At 32.7% G+C, this 22,193-nt stretch overlaps 1 protein-coding gene across 1 annotated transcript in view; it reads left to right on the forward strand.

Moving 5' to 3' along the window:
* Kul (Kuzbanian-like) overlaps positions 1–22,193 on the forward strand; it is a 383,998-nt gene that overhangs the window by 318,070 nt on the left and 43,735 nt on the right. Inside the window, exons 6-7 of the mRNA XM_075375246.1 lie at positions 6,510–6,634; positions 19,708–19,836. Coding sequence (XP_075231361.1) covers positions 6,510–6,634; positions 19,708–19,836 — 254 coding nt within the window. The remainder of the gene's footprint in view (positions 1–6,509; positions 6,635–19,707; positions 19,837–22,193) is intronic.

The following is a 22,193-nucleotide window of genomic DNA, read 5'->3' on the forward strand; positions in this document are numbered from 1 at the left end:
TTGTCCCTATACTTTCCCTGAAACCAAATCGGTCTTCTCCTACCGCTTCCACTCTCCTCACAATTCTTCTGTACAGAATTCTACTTAAAATTTTTGATGCTTGACTAGTTAATCTAATTGTTCAGTATTCTTCACATTTATCTGCTCCTGCTTTCTTTGGTATCATGACAATAACACTCTTTTTGAAGTCTGATACAACTTCCCGTTTTTCGTAAATACGAATTATACGCCAGTTTATATAATCTATTTATCGCTTACTAGGCAGAAATTCTACAGATATCCCGTTAATCCCAGAGTCTTTCTGCCATTCAAATCTTTTAATGCTCTATTAAATGCAGATCTCAGTACTGTATCTCCCTTTTCATCCTCTTTGACTTTCTCTCTTCTTCATCTATAACATCCGAGTCTTAATTCGTTTCCTCCGTAACTCTTCAATATATTCCACCCCACCTATCGACCTTTTCTATCGTATTATAAATCGGTTTACCATCTTTATTTAACACATTATTAGATTTTAATTTACGTACCACATCCCAACCTCCATATGAGAAGACACCCGCCTGTCTTCACACACCCCCACCCCTGTCGAAGCCCTGACGGGCTTTAACGGGAGTCGCTTTTGCTCTCTAACGTTTTACTTCTTACAGTAATAAGCGAGGCCTCGGTAGGCAATTGCATCAGTGAGAGTTAATGACTCAGCCTTCGCCTTTGCTGTAGGCTTTTTTCGGACAATCTTGACTGTCCTACTTCGTTGCCCTCAGAACTAGCTAATCGAGTTCGCGGAAGCACGAATCCCGCGTCTAGTTCTTCACTTTATAGAGCCAATTTGTGCGTAAATGTCTGATAATATTCGAGGCGATTGAATAATAACATACCACTAAAACGTTGTTCGGAACAACGAAATATATTCCTAGTTCCCTTAGCGAACTCACCTATAGTTCATACCCCTGACTTGGTTACATTTATGGACTCCGGTCTGGTCCCATATCTATCCCATATATGGGGATAATCGATTTTTTATTCATCTCCCGAAGCTGTTACAAGATAATTTTTTTTTTTCATAAAATACTTTTATAAAATTACATTTCAAAAAATATAATGTTTTTAAATATTCTATTTTAAAATAAAAAATATTTATGTGTACTACTGGAAATGGAATGAAATAACAAAGGAATTTTATTAATAAGAAAACTTACTTCTTTTAGGGGGGGGGGGAACCGATAGAATAACGAAAACTTGTATGCGTTAGCGGTGCTGTTCAGTAAAGTGTTCTAGGTGTGATCAAAAGTAGGGAAAATGTTAAGTTATCAAAAAGGATGTGATGTACTTACATCACATGTAAGTATTTTGATATTATCCCCTTCAAAGTAATCCTCCTGAGATGCGACACATATATGCCCGGCGGTTCTTTCGATCCTCAAAACATTTGTGGAAAGCATTTTTTTTTGTACAGCCTTAAGTTTATTTATTGATTTTTTTCTTTATTTATAATCATCTATAATCGCAAATCGTTCTTTTAATTTTCTCTTAATGAGTGGTGACAAAAAAAGTCGCAGGTACCGTATATGGAGAATGGGGCATCAGTACGTTGGGTTTTTTTTTTTTTTGGCTAAATAATCACGAAGTATGAGCTGAAGCATTACGTCGTACAAAATATAAGATTTTTTTGCCTTCATTTCAGCGATTGTTTTCTTCGTATTGTCGGGTGTTTGCGGCTCGGTTAGGATATTGAGAGATTGACAATTTAGGATGTTTATATAATTACAGTTTATCGGTTTGAAAAAAGTAAAAAATACAAATTAATAATAATGACAATGTTGATAATAATGATAACAGACAATAAAAAAAAATCTGACAATAATTATTAGAATAATGACAATAATGGCAGCAGTAAACAATAATAGCATTACAAGTCAATAATACAAATAATAACTGTTAATAATAATAGTAAACAGTGATTACATACAAAGCAGAATTTAAAGTAATCGTCAGGATTTATTCGCAGGTAAATAAATAATGAAAAGCAGAATTCAGTCTCATCGACAAAAGACACAGAATGACCGCTAGTCTTAACGCTTTTAACCACTAGTCTTCTATTAACAACAGTAGTGTAATAGATAAGACAAGTATAAAGTTCTTTCCTGCAAATACCTTTGTTGTTCACAAATAAAACTACCCTAACGGTTTACGAACGAAATTTCATACATTATCTCTTTTGCTTATAGACTTATAGTTTTACAGTAACTCACCGACAGTATTTCTTGTTTACTGGAATTACTCGTGATGTCACCTTAATTGCGTTGAACCTAATTCACTGTAGAAATTCGCTCTTAACTGATCTCTTCGCCGACTGACGTCCTGAATTGATTTTTAACTGGTCTTTCCCGGAGTACTTATACTCTTATCTTCTTTACCTGCCGGACGGATCCAAATCGAAGCGTGAGAACGATCGATCGACCCCTTTCGTTCCCATGCATTCCTTAAGTTGGTCCGGTAACTCTTCTCACGGAACAAACATTGGTTTATTCTGTGTCAGTAGGCAGTATTACAAAAGACGATTGTTAAACGGACCTGTTACCTTTACTAAAAGGGTTTCTTTTGGCCCCTTTCTGGATTCCTGTCATTATATTTTCTACTGCTTTCCTCTTAATCTGTAGGAATCCGTTACTCAGGTCCGCTGTACCGGTCTTGTTACAGTATCGTTTCATGTAAACGGCCTGAAATCGCTAAGTAATTCTGTCGGTTGACCGTATAATCTTGTGGAAAAGATTCATAACGGACGGTATCGCACGGTAATCGAAAAAAATGATAAGCAGAAGCTTAATATTCTGTCAAACCCGGTGTGCATTTTTTCAGTTTTCGTTCTTCAGGAAGCTTCCGACGGATCGATTGGACCTTCGCTAGATATCATAACCGTACGATCGGGTTTCGTCCCCTATTACGACACGTTTTGTATAATTCCGAGTCGTCAGCGATGTCAGCTAAAAAATTTTTCTGTGGCTTTTTCCGTTGTCGCTTTTGTTGAAAATTGAACGATCTTTAAATAAAGTTTTATGTTACTCGTTTCGCACCCTAATCGAGGGTCAAATTTGTTTCGCACGAGCGGTAAGAGATTCCCGCTTCTTTGGCGACTTCTCTAACAGTGATTCGACGATTGTTGATCGCCGTGTCCTTTATTTTGTGGATATTTTCATCGATTATTGACGTGTTAGGACGTCCAAACCTTTTGTCGTCTTCGACGTCTTCGTTGCTTTTTTGAAACCGTTTGTACCGCTACTAAACCTTTGGTGTTGACGTAACATTCTCGTCGAAAGCCTTCTGTAACATTTTCACCGTTTTACTGCACTTTATTCCGTTTTTAACGCAAAATTTAGTCAAATCCTTTGTTCCGTCGTATTCAAATAAAATAAATCGACATTCGTAATTAAATACGGCCGAATTATTCGTCTTTAAATTTGAACTGCGCATCTAATACGGATGAAAATATCGATATACATTACAGGAGTGCTACCATCGCATAGAAGAAATATGAACTTTGTCGAAAAAACAGCGTTATTCTTTTATCATTCCTTATACACGTTGTAATTAGTAGGATGAAAGAAAAATGATCACAACGAAATACTGGTTAATGAAGTATTATAAATTATAATTCAAATTACACAGTTAAAACTGAAAAAAATAATTTTTTTTTTCAAAAAACAAGATTTTTAACATTTTTCGGATAACAGATATGTTCTGTTTTCAATTGTCCAAACGTAAAATTTTCTTAAATGGAATCGTACGTAATATTTTAGATAGAATAACAAACAAAATTAATTTTGTGTTCTATTGTGATAATCGTCTTCTTAAAAGCGTCGAATTAATTTTAGGAATTTCGAATGCGTTACACTAAAGACTCGTTTTCATTTGTAATTAAGTAAATTATTAAGTATTTATGCAAATCTGAAGGATAGTACATCAGAAATTTTCGGTGCTTTCGGTGTAAAATAATCGGGGTTTACCAAAAGCCGCTTTTAATATATAATTCTGAATAATAAACGACTTCTGAACGCGAATGTTCGATTATGTTTCCGAGATAATTATATGATATTACGTTAACGTTATATACTCGCCTTACAATACCACCGGACCGTTCTATGAAGCGCATTAAAAAGCAAATTTGGTATGCGTTTCGATTCCTTTACTGCCAGTACTCTTTTATTATCTTCGTCTTTGTTTTTTCTCTCTCTCGGTAAAACTTTCTTCCCCGTTTTTCCTAAATATTTTTAATTCCATTTATGAGAATATCTGTCTAAAATTTCTTCTTATTTAATATTTAATTCTCTTAAATATTTTCGATTTCATCAGTTATTTTCGGTTTTTAATTTAGAAAGATAATTAAAGATTCTTTATCTTAATCTGTTGTCCTCCGTTCTTTTTTAAATGTCAGTTAAAATCTTCCTTTTCTTAATGGAGCTTTTTTTTCAAATTTTGGTAGATTTTTAATTTCATCTTAAGTTATTTTAATTAATTTTACGTTTAGGTCCTATAATATTTCTTAAAATTCTCTTTTATTTTTTAATTATTATTTTTCAGTCCCGCTGTTATCGTCGTTTCTGCCGCGTGTAAGCGTTCCGGTAACTGTTTTTATTTTAGAGTTTAAATTTTGCGTTAAAATGTAGGGCTTATATATATATATATACTACCGGCCCTGCCACGCTTCGCTGTGGCACAGCGAAGTTTCCGCGACGTTTATCAATCGATCGTTTCTTCGATGGAGAACAATATCTCTAGGTTGGAACTGATCTCAGACTATGACAATTGCTACTTCGTCTATAGTTGGAGCATTATATCTCCGGACATGTTCTCCAGCGGGCGTTTTGTCTGCTTGAATGGCAATCTTGTGGGTATCTGATGGCATCATATCGATTGCCGTTTTGAACAAACGCACCAAATTGTTCCTTTAGTGAAGGAGCCTCTGTAACTGCGAAATAATGGATCTTCTTAGCGAGGTATGTATTCCACAACGTGCATCGACTTCATCTCTATCATCACCGATGAAGTACATTTGAAGGAATTTACGGTCGCTATCTGTGAACGGGAGCAGGGAGCCGGCTTTGTGATATATTTGCCCTTTTAAAAGTTGGCATGAATTGAGTAGTCACGATTTCCGCACCAAATGACGTCATTTGGAAGCAGGAGTTATATTTCCTGATGTTCGATAGGAAATGCTTCGATTCAGCGGTAGATCCAGCAAGTAGAGTTTTCAATGGCTCTGGTGGTGCATCAAGTTGAGGCGATTTGATTTTTCCGCCGGCGCAACACATCCCTTTCGTTTCATTATTAAACTTTAGAGCCTGGCAGTAGGTACAGACATGACTCATCTAGCCGATGACAACATGCCGACTTGAACTATAATCGACAGCTGGATTGAACCGGAACGCAAGACGATTATATTGCAGATTCAGATCGGCTCTTCGTTGGGTTCGTGTTTCAGCTATCCCCACCCTGTCGCGTTCATTTCGTTGAAAACGAACCAAATCTGTTGCTGCAGAACGCGACTGACGTGCTCGCAATCGTGCATCCTCAAGCCTGGCTGCTCGTCTTTCTGCCGGTTCCACGTTACGTATCTGGATGGTGCTTAGTCTGTTCCTCTCTCGAACGGATGCCTGCTCTTCCCCGGTCATATTCGAAAGCCGTCTTCTTGATCCTTCTGTGCGGCGAGTGCGACGGCCCAAATTCGATTTGCTGCGAGGCATTATTTCGGTTTTCACTGGAATAGAAGGAAGCGATAAGATTATAACCTCTTATGGCTCTCACAGCTCTAGGTAGAAAACCGTGACAGAAAGGACAAAAAGTTTAATAACGAAAATTTTCATTTTGAAAAGGCCAAAAAAATGTATTTAAAGTTTTTTCATCTATCTCTCATGGTTCTCATAGCTGCAGCTCGACAACAATTAGACACAGGGCAGACAGTATTGAAAAGTGGCTAAAAATTAATAATATTAACTAAATACATGAATTTAAATAAATAAGTAAAATATTAGTTAATAAAATAGTTAAATAATAATTATAAAAAATTAATATTTTTTATGACAATCTCTCATATAAAACATAACCTCTACTTACGATTTGGTGAAAGGGGCAGCTCAATCACGACACGATCACACAAAAGTACCTCGATTTAAGTGAATATTTAACCTAACAAAGAATTTTTTGGTCATTATGTAGGGATATTATTTTCTGTGTATTTGGTTATTTCGACTTTTTTTGTTTGCATAGTCTTAAGTCTATCTGGGCTATAAGATGTTTTAGCTATAAAATACAGATGTTTTAGCTGTTAAATATAATTCAAAGAAATTTGTACTTAATCAGCTGTGATTTTGTTTACACATTTTGTTTTGTTTTGAGAGCTGCATCAAACCAGTCAAATGACTGAAGACAAAAAAAAAAGTAATATGCATATATTTTAATCAGACAGTATACATTTATATAATAATCACTGATTGTTCGCTTTGTTTTTTTTTCAGAGGAAGATTACGATTCATTTTGCCTGGCGTATATGTTTACATATCGTGATTTCGAGATGGGAACGCTAGGTCTGGCGTGGACCGGTGATCTTAAAAATGCTGGAGGAGTTTGTGAAAAAAACGGGGTAAGCTTTTATTTGTATTTTTTAAAACCGTATACTTATACAAATCGTCGACCGAGTTTCGTGTGGTTTCTATTTTTTCTATCTGACTTGTAAAATTGTTTTATTTTCAGTCGAAAAAATATATTTTATTTAAAGTAAACTTAAAACATTCTTTTTCTTTGCCCTGTAGAGACATTCACCGATCTCTAAATTTTATTTTAGAAGCAGAATTGAAAGTTTTAACAACTTTTTCAAAAACCCTACTTCATCTCATTACTTTTTTTCATTTTTCTTACTATTAATTTTACAAATTATAAAAGAGCGAGTCGAAGTGAAAATTTTTCAGAATTTGTATGAAAAGTTTTCTGCTCTTTTCACTGGTGGGGTCAAAAATAGGTCATTCCGCTTGAAAAAGTCGTGTTAATCTTGAAATAAGGTCAAGTTCAAGTCCAAGGTCACCATGAGGTGTTCTCCTCCAATCTGAGTAACGTTTGTTTAGGTCGTTTTTTGTATTGCGTGTAATTTTCGGAAAAATCGTCTAGGAGCGATTAAAATGAAACGCTCTATATGTGTATAATTTTAGTATTAAAAAATATATATTTATATGGTTTGTTTTAAACTATGTTTTTCCTGAATCGAGTTATTTAAAATTAACATAATAATAATAATAATAATGAAATTTATATTTTCATATTTTAGTACGTTTTTAAATTGTTTTTGAAACCGTATATTTTGATTTATAATATAAAAAATTATCCTTTAAGAAAGTAATTTTTTTTTCTTAGTATGTCAGTGAAGAATGTTTTATAATCCAAGATGTTAAAACGGTTAAAAAAAAGGGCAGATAGCATGTGAACTATTTAGCTTTGTGTCTCAAGGAAATAAATAACTATTTACAGTATATCATTTTTAACTGCTGTTACTCCACCTTATCTTCTTGAACAAAAAAAGTTAAATTTTAGACTTTCTAAAAAAAATAAAAACTACTAAAATATTTCCTTCGAAATATGACTTTTACGATGGACGTTTATATTATACGTGTTCTTAAAAAACGATGTACTTCAATTAAATCTGCTGAAGATCGGTTCTTTACCGTCAGGCCTAATATATAAATGCCGAGTAATAATTATAGAGGTGAAATTAATAATCGGCATATTGTCCCTTGATCTTTAATATCCGCTTCTATCAGACCAGACAGCAGAACAGCGTTTTTAATAAATTCTTCTTCCGATATTTATAATACAATTAAACGATCTTATTTTACGGAAACAATATAAGACTGTCGATGAATTTTTAAATAACAAAAAGTTATTAAAAAAAAACTCCCAATTTTTACGTTCTATTCAATAAGTACATAATATGTGCTCAAATTCGTTTGAATAATTTCATTAACGCTTTCCAAACCGCGATACTTTCTAGTTATTTTTATATTTTTAGTTTATTCGTATAATTATTTTATTATAATTTTTTTTCTTTTTAATAAGTCTAGTCAACGTGATTTTTGTCTCACGACTATCAGTAGGTGTACTTAATGCGGTTTTTTTATCCTATTTTCAAATAAGTAATCGAAATTTCTCCATCACCCGCAGTCTTTTTGTTATTTTAATCTTTTTAAATATTTTAAAATGTTTTTTTCGTCCATTTTCAAGTAAACGTTCCTAGAGCGGTGTAAATATGATGAAACCAAATGAGATGACTCAAAGGGTAGCGTTGCTACTGTTGTGCAGTTTAAGACGTGTATGTACAAACGTGATCTAGTGTATCACATATTCATCAGAGATGCCGGTTGTGAGATAGTAGTGAACCAGTAAACACGTCATTGTGAGTGCTTTGTGCGTCTGAATTATTGTGTATTACATATTTACAACTTTATTCTTTTAATTAGTCGTTAGTTTACAAAATGCCTAGAGTATGTGTGCGGTGAACTGACGCTCAAGTCCCAAAGCCGAAACCGTAATTCATTAGTAAAAACTTGTTGTGAACTTTATTTTGGGTATAAAGTCGGGGACCGAACAAGGGCCTGGGCCCCACACATCTGTTGTTTATTGTGTTCTAGGATTCTCACTGCATCTAAGAATGGCGCACGCCACATGTCATTTGCAATCCTTATCGTTTGGAAGGAATCCAAATATCACTCTCTGACTGTTATTTCTGCTTAACAAAAAGCTATTACTTCAAAATCAAAACGTACAGTGGTGTACCCTAACTTGCGATCTGCAATGAGACCGGTTCCACGCCGCGAAGAATCGCCCGTACCAAAGCGTCCAGAACATGTGACATTAGATGAAGAGAGCTCATTGTCTGTTGGAAGTAAGAAAGAAAAGAAAACAGATTCTGGTGATACAATTTATATACAAAGCGGTTCATCTGAGCCTCATTTACTGACTCAAGAAAATCTTAACGATCTCATACGAGATTTAAAGTTACCCAAAAAAACAGTCTGTAATACTTGCTTCCCGGCTAAAAGGATGGAATCTTCTTCAAAAGAATATAAAGATTTGTACTTATAGTAATCGTCATTCTGAATTTAAACCCTATTTTTCTGAAGAAAATGGCTTAGTGTTTTGTAATGACATTTCTTCTCTTATGGAGACGCTTTGTAATGAACATAACCCAACAAAATGGCGCTTGTTCATCGATTCCTCTAAAGTTAGTTTAAAAGCTGTGCTTCTGCATAACGGCAATAAATTCCCGTCAGTACCTGTGGCTCACTCTGCTAGTGTGAAAGAAACATTTGAAAACTTTAAATTTATTTTGGAAAAGCTTCAATATGCATTGTATTAATGGAATAGTTGTGCTAGTTTGAAGGTACTTGCACTTATTCTTGGTCTGCAGTACACAAAGTACTGTTGTTTTTTGTGTGAATGAAATAGTAGGAATAAAAAAAAAACCATTTCATTAGAAAAGAATGGCGTAAACGCGAATCACTCATTCCTGAACAGAAAAATGCGAAACATGACTCGTTGTGTAATCCTAAAAAATGTGTATCTATCTCGGTTACATATCAAACTAAGATTAATGAAGAATTTCGTCAAGTCCATGGACACTTGGTTTCATATACTAAAAACAGAAGTTTCCTAAAATTAGTGATGCAAAACTTAAAGAAAGAATATTTGTGAATCCAAAAATACGATCGCTAATGCAAAGTTTGAGGAATAATTGAATCCACTGGAAAAAGCAGCTTGGCAATTATTTAAAAAGGTTATTCAGAGTTTTTTGGGAAATCGAAAGGCGGAAAATTACCGTGATATTGTCAACGATCTTATAACATCTTATAAAAATTTGGTTGTAATACGTCCTTAAAAGTACAATTCCTGCGCTCGCACTTAGATTTCTTCCCCGAAAATCTTGGCGCAGTGAGCGATGAGCACGGGGAACACTTTCATCAGGAGATTTCAGTTATGGAAAAGAGGTATCAAGGCAAATGGAATCCTAATATGCTGGCCGACTATTGTTGGACCATCAAAAGGGATGCCCCATAGGCGAAATATAGCAGAAAGTCGTCATTTCTTACTTTGTAGGTGAGTAAAATATTTGAATATTGTGTAGTTAAGAATGCAGAAAGATTAAAATGTTTGAAGATATAAATGCCTGTCTCTCGGAAACTTGCGTTAAAGGAGAAAACCGATATCATATTTGAATTCGGAGAAAAAATACTGTCAGAATCATATATTTTTTTTCCTGGGACAAAAAAAAATCTTTTTTGTTCCTCGTGTAATTAATTATCTATTTTTTATTTTATAGTTATACAAAAAAAGATTGTCTAATGGGTGCTCTGAACACGGTTTCTCTTAATCTGTCCAGACAAATTATCGAGTAGTACGTACCGTTTTTTATCCGTGGATCGTAAAGTGATAATATAATGTGATATTATTGTTAGCACGATTTTTCCGTCATTGCAACTTTGAATGCTTGTAACTCGCTAACGAAGATATTAACCGAAAATCGGGTTTCACCATTGTTTTTCACGATTTCCCCCTAAAGTTAGAAATAAAAATTTGTAACGAGTGCGTATTTGTAACTAAAAATTTGTAATGAAAAATGCGATATAATAATGAATTATTTTATTTATTCACTCGATGCGTAGTATTAATTTTAATGGTCCAGTGGGTCTGTGTGTCCGTCCTCATGTTGCACGCACAACTACATACATCGCCACGTCCTCTGAGACACGCGACGGAGCATTTCTGGTGTTACGCTACGGTAGGCGTTCCTCACAGCGTCATGCATTTTTTAATTTGCGGTGTAGAGACGTGCAGATACGTGCGCCTTGATAATTCTCCATAATGAAATCATCTGGTATGATGAGATCAGGACTTCGTGGTGGCCATGATAACGGAGCCTGTAACGCTGCAGTACCGCGGCCGATCCAACGTCCTGGAAATTTTTCATTTAGAAACGCGCGGACTGATAGAGCAAAACGTGCAGGTACTCCATTCTGCTGCAACGTACTCGTTCCACGATATCTTTCTCTTGAAGCTGCGGTGTTAAGCGTTCCTCTAACATCTATAAATAAATTTGCGTATTCACTGGCCCGTCAAAAAAATAAGGAGCTAACAAATGACGAGCTGTCATTCCAGCCCGCATCATGACATGCGGTGAATTTCTTTCCGACTCTGTCGCGTGATAAGGATTTTCTTTCGCCTAAAATAACGCATTTCTGGCACGCGAACTGCGATAGATTGCACATTTGTCATTAAAAAGTACCTTTCCACGCTGCACTGCAGCGGGGAATTTTTCTAATAAAGTCCGGCAAGATGCAGCGCGACGTTCCACCTCTCCAACTAAGAGTTCATCGATAAACATCGGACGAAATGGCCTAACTTTCAAGTCCTTTTTCATATGGTCTTGCATCGTCGTCCGCCGTATACGAAGTCCAGCTGACCGTTTACGAGTCGATTTCATAAGGGGATTGTTCAACGGAAACCACAATGGCAGCACATGTTTCTAACCGCGTTAACTTTCGTCCGCTCCACGGCCTATCTATAAAAATGCCTAATTCAAACGCACGTTTTTCCCAAGCCGACATTGTTGCTTTTCGTGGTGGCGGGTTATTAAAGCTTTACCGCTAATTAGCTTCATCGTTTGATTCGTATGTTGTCGTTCATGAACCCTTGCTTGTCACAAACCGCTTCTCCATGCTGTAACTACCGTGTCAGCCATTTTAGCACGATATATTTTATTCAGTGTGTGATGTTATAGAAAACTGTTGCAAACCGACCCCAACGAAAATACCGTATGTTCGGTGACTTTCCGCCCACGCTGTATACATATTTTAGTATTATTATATGTCGATCAGAATAAAAAATTTATATAATCCACTTTTTAAACGAAATTTACTATAATCGGGTCTTTTAGCTTTAGTATCGGCTTTAAAATTTCTAAATATATTTTATACTCTGTATTTATTAATTATAAACCATACGTTTATAAACTTATAACCTTTTTTGTTGTATTTTAAAAATAAACAATTTTCAAAACAAAAACGTGTATCAAATGTTTGTAAATATATACTAAGTCGACTAATTATAAATTCAGATTTATTTTTTTCAATTGTTTTACGATAACCTTTTACAATAAAATAGGAGCACACGTAGTTTTGACAGAAAAAATATCGAGCAGAACTTCCTAAGATTTTAATGTTTCTAACACATCAACAAAATACAATTCGACTAGTAGACAGGTTGTCCTGTGAGGTGTCGGTCAAACGTAAGAGACTGATTTCAGGACATCAAAGTAAGCAAAACGTTTCATGCGGACAAACGGCCTATCCGGCTTTATTTTCTTTTTGGCCTTCATTTTGTGGTACTTTTAAATGAAAATTAATACCTTAAGAACAGATGGTGGTATTTTAATGAAATTTGGTATAAATTTATCCGATAAGATCTTATAAAAAATAAATAAATTTAAAAATTCTAAAACGTTTTTTTAAAATATGATATTTTATTAAACAAAATTTTAATTTTGTAAAAGTGAAGTTTTCGAGTAGGTCACAAATTTTTAGCGGTCTGTCTATTTTGTGCGTGTCCTATTAAAAATTATTATTAATTATTTTTAATTCAATTAACGATGGAACTGTAAACAGACACAAAGTTGTCAGACCGCATAATTTTTTCTATCCGCTTTAATAATTTTAGCATATCTCAGCTGCTTATCGACCGGCGAAGCAGTTTATTAACAAATGAGTTGCCATTTTGTCTACATTAAAAACTTAACATTTATCTAATAGAACGTAATTCGGTTAAACTAATTTTAAAGATGATATTAACGACTAAAAGATTTTAATGGCCACCGTTTTGGAATTTTCATAGGTAAAATTTTCAAACTTATTTTTTTTAAAACGGTGGACAGGGGAAAATGAAGCAAGAATAGAGATTCATCCGCATAAAATTTTACCTTCCCGTCTAGATTGCGCTATAGCTCTAGAACGGAAAATATTAATCCGACCAATTCGGGCATATGCGGTTTTCACCGGATCTTGACGTTTTGACGCCTAAGGAACGCAAAACACCGAATGGAAATTTTCCGGATGTTCTTACGTACGTGTGTGTTAGATGTCGCCTTCTCTAAATCACCTTTTATATCTCCAGAACTACTGGACCGATTTTGAATAAACTCGGACAGATTACTTCTATATGTGGGACACGGATGCCGTTAAATTTTCAAGGTCAAGGGGGTAAGGCTGTAGAGCAACGTCACCCTCAGTATCTCGAGATTTCACCTAATTAAGGTCATATATTTGTTAGGCGCATTTGTTAACGATTAAAAAATAACAATATTTGCATTATCGCACCCCACCCCGAAAAATGCTCTAAACTAGCGGCTAAGTGGGCACACTGCGTCAATAGTACCTTTTGTCACCACAAGGAGCGCTAGTGTAGCACTAACATACAGCTGTTGTAGTCGCCTCTATGTTGTGACGTCGTAGGTGAGCGGTAGAATGAAATAAGCGATTAACATTTATAGTATAAAAAATTAACTCGTCCGGCTAGTTCTCGAACTCGACTCTGGCCGACTCGGTATCTGGCGCGTGCGTTAAGCCTTGCGGCTACACCTATCTGGCGACCGCACAAGCGAAATTTGTTCTATGTAAGCTGTAAAATTACATTAGTTTAGTTAGTGCAGACAGTCGCCGCTAGTACCGCCACACTCGCGCGAATAAAGTACGGTATGCGCGCGCGCTTTAGTTAGAATCGTTGAATTAAATAAATGAAAAAATATTATACGTATATAAAATGATAAATATTTTTAATTAAGTTGCATCAGAAACAACCCACGGTTTCACGACTTTTCCGGAAAGCGGCTTTAGCCGTGTGACTGTTAAGTCCTACAACTGTGTTGTCAGATTTTTCCTTATTTTAATGCTCCGAACAGTCCCTTTATTTTGGCTGACACCTCCAGGGAACAGTGTTATCGACTAGTGTTCTGCCGACGTTTACTCTTTTAGCAAAAAACAAGTAACACTACTACGCTTTACTTTTCATAAGATTTTTTTTATATTTTTATTTCTTTTTTTTTTAATGTAATTTTTTCGCTGACATAAGCAAGGATTTTTAATATCGATTCTTGAGATTTATATGTACGCGTTTATCGTGTAACGTGAGTTAACGAATTATATAGCTTTTTCAATTTTTTAGTCTGTAAATAAAAGAGAATGAAAAATAAGATATTTATACCGCTGAAAAATGTATTTCTTTGACAGAAGACTTTATCCGACTTTTGGAAAGTTTAGTAAACTTTCAAAACATTTTTCACGTTATTCTTACCCTTTCTTCTGTTTTTGATAAAGAGAACCGTATAAAATAAGGGAGGGAAGAAAGGAATACGAATCGGGTTTTATTCCTTTGTATTATAAGTGAACGTTTCAAATATAAAAATAGATTTTTGTCATTTAATTTGGACGCGCTTGTGCGTGTACTCTCGCAGTACTGGTGTGTAAAAAAAAAATACATATATTTTAGAGAAAGTGAATGCGTGAGTTTATATGTGCTCGCGTTTGAACCAAAAACATTGATTTTACTAGCGTTTTCATATCTGTTTGCACATATAGGTCACATAATTCAGTGTTTGTCTTACGCCTTCCCTTATTGAACCTCTTTTCCATCTTTTTCTCGAGTGCGCTTTTCAGTCGAGCGCTGAGACCGCAATAAATTTTTACTCCCCTTCCCGTTTAACGTTACTCTCAGCCTCTTTTATACATTTCTCTCTTTCTTTTTAACAGTTTTTTCGTTTATACTTCATAAAATCTCTTACTTCTTTATTGAAGCCGAGTGTGTCTATAGAGAGAAGATAATATACGAAGTCCTCCCGTAATACTCACGATCGCTCTCTCTCTCTCTCCCTCTCTCTCTCTCGTACGTGTATGTGTGTCATACGCTTTCACGCACACGCGATTGCACGTGAAAGCGTATGCCAGAAACCGTATGAGTGGAAAATTTCGTAAGTTTATTAACCGATCTCCTTTATTATGTGGTCATCAGTCATTTGTGGTTTCTTTCGATGAAAAAGTATTGTAAGAATAAAAAAATTTAATAGGGTGACCTATTTACTTCCTAGTACTTCGTACTAGAAAGTATTGTGATCGCGAAAAATTTCGGTTTTCCGATTTAACGGAAATATTTATCATCCTCTCTTAATGATTTTATTGTTCTTTCTTTGTTTAATGTTTAATTAATATTAGATATAATTTTTTTTGTTTTTATGTTTAATTCGTATAATTTTAATGTTTAATTACTATTATTTACACTTCAACAGAATAATTTTGTTTCTGAACAATAAAACGTTTTCAATTATATTTTAAATAAATTTGTGGGAAAATCATTTACCAACTTTTCAAGAAAACTATGGCATTTCTTTCAGACACATGGTTGTGTATGGGTGGGTGAAATTGGATTTCCTTATGTTTTGAGGTATGAGGAGTATGGAAATATCATCCACTTAATTTGGGGTTTCGTTATATATATATATATATATATATTTACAGGCCTATGTATAAAAAATTGTGGCTTGAACATCACCAAAACTACTAGGTCAGTTTCAATGAAATTTAGATATGCTGTATTAGTGTATCGAAGTTATGCATGTAAAAATTTGATGAAGATGGTTGACTTGTTGGCTTGAGTTACGTTCAGTTTAAAGTCCGCCAAAAGAGATTTCAGAGTAAGTTACAATCTTATTTGGAAATAACTGGCCTACTTGGACGTGTAAAGTTTTTCTATTATAGTATATCCTTAGAATTCTTGTACGAATTTTATATTTTCATTTAGCAATAACTTGTAAATGCGGAAAAGAATTAGATTCAAATAATTTTAACGTATGGCGTTTACTTCGAGCAGGGCAAGTTAGAAGCAAGATTTGTTATGATGCTGCATTGGAACGTTGATTTTTCTTTATCTGCGGTTTGTAATGTTACCAATATTAAACTAAATTAATAAAATATTAAAACCAAATTAAATTAACAAAAAACCAGTCTTCTTTTCTTTCGTGCAGACGTCCTGGGTTCAAATCCTGGTCAGGCATGGCATCTTTTCATACGCTACCAATTCCCACCAGGCTAATGACCATATCTGTTGATGTCTGCCTGCTCTTTCATAAAAAAAAAGATGAAATGACTAACAATGCGGGTTACTTGGTCGATTGCATTTTTTCTACAGGATCGCATTTTAATGAGACATATTGTTTTAATCCTACAATCAATTCTACTGAATGAATTCTATAAGATATGAATACTATTCAGAATACTATTTAAAATTAAGTTGCGATACATTATGTTCATCGCATCTCTTTTGTTCAGATTTAGTGCATAAGCGGTTTGCAAAAAACATTAGCTTAACATAAATATGTTTAGGAGGTAGAGTTGCATGTAGAAAAAAAGTCTTAAATTGAGATATAAAAAAAATTTCATGCGGTAGGAAATTGATCAAATGAAAGTTTATGCTTGACAGAATGTGTTTTGATTTCATTTTTTGCATAGAGTTGAAGATGGAAGTGTCCATACAATTCCATGTAGTGCAGACCATTAAGTCATACTTGCTCCTAAATAATCTTTGTTGTAAAAATAAATGATCACTAATTTTGAAATGTATTTTTACTTCTTTAAGTTTGGGTTAAGAAAGATAGATTTTTTTTTTTTAATTTGTTTTATGTATTATCTTTTGTATATATCATGTATCTTCTGATACGATGAACCAGCAAAAAAAAACCTGCCTGAAAAGGTAACTGAATTAAAAGAACAATTGAATATTTTTTGTTAACATTATAAACAATTTAAAATGTACTGGGCTAAGCATTTACAGAGTGCTCAAAGATACACGTTACTACCGGTAGCAGAAGGGAGTGTTTAATTTTAGTTATAAACATAAGTGGAATAGATTTTAGGATGTATATACAGTATTAGGTAAAGATATGGTTGTAAATAGCATATGATATCCTAATAATAATATATACTTTTTTTATCTACATTACTTAAGTAACTTTCTACTTTTCAGATTGAGTAGTAGTTTATATAACAAAGGGAACATGTTATGCAGTCAAAAAATGATTCACCAACTGTTTCTAAAATTTGAGGTCATTTTATTAAAACATATATACATTTTTATATGCATGTGTGTTTGGATATACATTTCAATGATACTTTAACTGCGTTAAGAAATTTGTTAATTTGTTACTACAAAAATTTTCAATAACTTATAAAAACGTAATATAATTGGAATAATACTGACCAAAAAAATTTACAAAAATTCCCCCACCTGAATAGATTATTTTCATTAAAAAATATATATATATATATATATATATATGTATATATAATATACATATATATTTAAACTTATATGTAAGTATAAGTTATCAATCAACTTATCGACTTTGTTTTATTTATCATTTTTCTTCTAATGAAGTACTATCAGAGTGGATAATACTCTACTGTAGGAATAATACATTTGTACTTCATAAAATTAAAAGGAACTTTTAAATAATATAATATAGACAATAAGTAATGCAATGATAATATTCAACATTCTTCTCTTGGAAGAGGAAATTTTTAATAACATGAAAATGTCAAGAATGAAAATTTATCGAGCGTTGTTTAACTTCAGTTGTTTACAGAAAGCAGTTTATTAAGTTTGACTTCAACCATTGCAGTTTTTCTGTAATTCCATTCTCTTCAGTTTTTAAAATACCACTCCTGAAATGTTCTAGATATTATAGAACCATTAGGTGTAAGAAAAGGCAGTTAACCATCTATTATTTAATGTTTGATAAATTTAAATATGTTACATATTATAATCCTTAAAAATGGATTGATTGTAATTTTCTTTACATTTTAAAAATTAAATTGATTTTTTCCCCCTTGAAAGATCATACTTTTGGTTGATAATTAGCTGAATTAAAACATATCCTGAAAGAAAAGCCAAAATTTTAAGACTAGTCTGCTTGAAAGTTAAGAAGAGCATTCGTCAAGTTTTCATCAGTTTTACAGCCTGTTGTAAGTATAGATTATCTCAAAAAAATAATAAAAGTGGAATATAAAATATAATATTTGAAATGCTAAACTATATAAAACAATAAAATTAAAAATATAATTTATCCTATTTTAATTGCAAATGTTTTTACTAGAAATTAAACTGCACGGCTTGTAAGAATGAACCAAATCTTGTGTAAGTGTTCAAAAGATAAAAGCCAGATAAGTTACACTTATCTGGCTCTGCTGGGATGGAGGGTTTTCCCTCAACAAACTACTAGTTAGAAGAAAAATAGAGTGAAACTATTAAGTATGTAAGTATGAAAGAAAAATATTGTTAAAAATTATTCTACTTTTTGAGAAAAATTTTGAGATTCAGGAAGAACGGTAACTTTGTCTCCCCATTCCTTTGATCTACTGTAACCAAAACTCAATTGATCTGTACAAAATTTCATAAAAATTGGTTTGTACAATCTAATGATACCGAGGTAAATCGAGAACTGACAAAAAATAGCTTATTATCACCCATCCCTGAATTAAATTACCAAAATACATAATTGAAGCGATGTGCTAATGTAGTGGAGTCATCTAATTAATATAATAATGTGACTTTGAGTACAAAAATGACAAAAAAAAGAAAATTTTGAAGTATAAGATCTGTAAGGTTCATATCTCCCTATCCTCTTGACTGGTTTTGACCAAAGTTAAATAGCATTAATCCCTGTATACAGAAATCATTGTGACAAGCTACATCTGAATCGTCCATCCAGTCTGGATATATCAAGTAAAAACCAGGCTTATGTACATGCATCCTTATGGAATTTTTCAATACCAAATTATGTTTTTTGGTTAAAGGAGGTTATGAAATGACAAGAACTGCAAAATTTGATCTGATTAGCAGTTGGATCAAATATAAGGGATTAAAACACTGGGGAATTAAATATTGTTCTTCTATAGGCGGGAAAAAGTTTTTGTTTCAAAAGGTTAAGAAGTAAGTTGCTCCTAACTCTTTAACTCTTTAAATTAGGATTTTATTTACCTTTTTCCTATCTTGGTGAGTAGTAAAGTTTTTTCTGAAATATGACATTTTCTCTAAATGAGAAGTTTATCTGGGTAGAAAAAGTTTTAATTTTTATCAAATGATTAAAGATAATATATCCAGTTCTTAAAAATAAGTATTTTTTTTTTTACTTTTCATTTTAACTTATATTTAATTCATTTCTTTTTTTTAGTTTTTATTCGGGCAGAGATGGTTGTCAGCCTATAAAAGAGGGAGTAACCATTTTAATTTTTTATACAAAATCTGAAAGCGTTGTCATTGACATATGAACTGTTTTTTGATGACTTAAAGCAGACTAATTTTTTTTTATCGCTTTAAAAACTAATAAAAAAAATAATTTTTTAAAAAAATTACTTCTTTTGAACACAAATTAAATAAGGTTGTGTCGGTAAAAATAATTCTTTAACTATTTCATTGAGGGAAGGGTTATATTTTAAGTTATTGCAAATCCTGGACAAGAGAAGATCATTGTCAGGTTTTCTTAATGAGTTATTATCTAGCAAAAATGTACCTGAAATAATTAATTGTTTCTTTGAAATATTTAATTATTAATTTTTATTTATTTGTTTGCAGCATTACCGTGGTAGTATGAAAAGCCTTAACACCGGAATTGTTACGCTGCTTAATTACGGTAAGCACGTACCACCAGCTGTGTCACATGTCACTCTTGCTCATGAAATTGGACATAATTTTGGATCACCGGTGAGTTATTCATATAAACATCAATAAATTAATCGTTGATCTGTGTATAAAAAAAGTTTTCTCATTATAGACGCATTTGTAAAAGCGTTTATTAAGGGTTTTTTGTATTAAGCATTTATAAGGAAATTATGAGAACCCTGACTTGTACTGTATATTGATGTCATTAAGTTACTATGTGATATATCAACAATTGTGATTTCAAGTGAAGATCTGTTGTGAACAGGATTGAATTACAAACAGTAAATAATGTATTTTTTCTAAATTTTATTTCTAACTGGAACTAAACCTCAGTGGTATTTCTGAAAAATATCTTCTCCAGAAGAGTTTCAGTTTTTATTTGCATTATATATATTATGTCTTAATTTTTAACAAAATTAGCAGGATGCACGTGTCTTTATTCTGATTGAGATCCAAGTATCATTATTTAAAATATTCTTTTTTTATTTAGTCTTAACCAAACATATACATATTAATTAAAAGTAAATGCAATAACAATGCAAGAAAGCCTTTTTTACTGAATGGTGTCTACCTTCTTGTTGGGAATGGCTTTATAAATTGATTATGAATATTACATTCTGGAAAAGTTTCAATGAAAAAATGAAATGAGACTAAAGTTTGAAACAACTTTTAAAGTAAAGTTGTTGATTTTTGTCAAATCATTATTTTTTCATTTTCATACTGAGGTTGTATTTTACAAAGAAATCTGATGTGGTCAACACATGACTTCCTTGTACGCCTATTAAATTACATTTACAAATTTTTTTAAAATGAAAAGTACAAAAAATATTATTTCATTAAAAACTTTTGATATTTTTATTATTTTGTTATAGAGTTATTATTCATCGCAAAACTATTTTTACAATGAGAGGTTAATATTATTAATAAATCAATATATTTAAATTTAAAAAAAAAATTTAGAAAAAGGAGATGAAGTCTGATTTGAACCGACTTGCCTTCCCCTTGTAAGATAAAATTTCATTCATTAAAATTTTATTTGGTTATAACTCTGGGAATGAAATTAAGTACCACTTACGATGTATTGTTGAAAAGCTCTCAATGAGGGCTTATTGCTGCAGTTAAGAAAAAGTTCAAAATCCATATTTGTTTGGATTTTGGGCTTTTTTTTGGACACTTTTGGTTCAGTCAATTGCAATCAAAAGAGAAGGTACACAACTGATTGTTAAAACAGTCCTAAATCCAAAATTTCAAACCCTTATGGCTAATCGTTTTTGAATTATGCGAGATACATATGTAAATACATACATATATACAGATGGCACACCAAAACTATTCAAAATGGATTCAGGGATGGTTCAAAATGGATATTTCTGTTGAAATCTGGAAACCTAAATTTTTCATGATCACATTACTTCCTTTAATTTGTACAATGAAGAAAAAAAAACTCAAAGATAAAATTAAATAGATTATAATTGACAGTTTCGCGGACATGAATGCGAGGTTAATATTGGAGTTACAAGAATAATTGTACTGAAGTGAGATGTGATATACCGGGACAAGACTTTTCTATCAGTCGAAAGTTATTTCTTTTTAACTTCATTGTAACATAACTTTCATAGCCTGTAACTTTCATAGCTATTAATTGTTGAATGATATGATTAACATGTGTAGCGTTCTTTTGTGCCTCATTAGAAACATTTGAAATGTAGTCAAGTTGGCAGCACTGATGTCAATCGGTTTTTTTGTACTTGTTCTTGAACTTTGTTTACATTACCCTTGTGTTAAGCTGTTTTAGAAACACGGTACTAGTACTTCTGTTTTGATGTGTTTATAATGAACTTATTGTTTATAAATAAATATTTGTGTTTTTGGTGGAATGTTACTACATAAAATAGATCTCACAAAATTCTTTAAAGATATAATAAACACGCATTAGATGAGTCTTTTTAAATTACAAGTGATGATGTTAGTATTAGTACAGTAAAGGTTGTGTAAGTAATACTTCAATTGAAATTAGTAATATTATTATGCCATGTAGTAGCAGTATTACTAATAGTACTGATAACTTTGTGAAAATTGATGTCATCAAAACGATTCACTTATTTATAACGATAAAGATCCCTATTACTTGGTAGATAAATTGTGAATTTCTTCTGAATCTGAAAGAGAAAATAAGATGAATTTTGCACAGTCATAGTATAAATACTGTTCTTATAGTAATAGTAATAATGGAAATTTCAGTAATGGTAGTGGTCATTAGTTATGAAAAGTAACCGTAATACTAATAATTGACTTCCAGTTTGATTCAACAACTTTTGGCATCAGAATAACTATTGATGATAATGTTAATAGGCATGATTTTTTTCAAAACTTTGGAATCAAGTACTAATTGAAATCGC

The sequence above is a fragment of the Lycorma delicatula genome, chromosome 9 (assembly GCF_047948215.1).
Source record: "Lycorma delicatula isolate Av1 chromosome 9, ASM4794821v1, whole genome shotgun sequence".
Taxonomy (NCBI): Eukaryota; Metazoa; Arthropoda; class Insecta; order Hemiptera; family Fulgoridae; genus Lycorma; species Lycorma delicatula.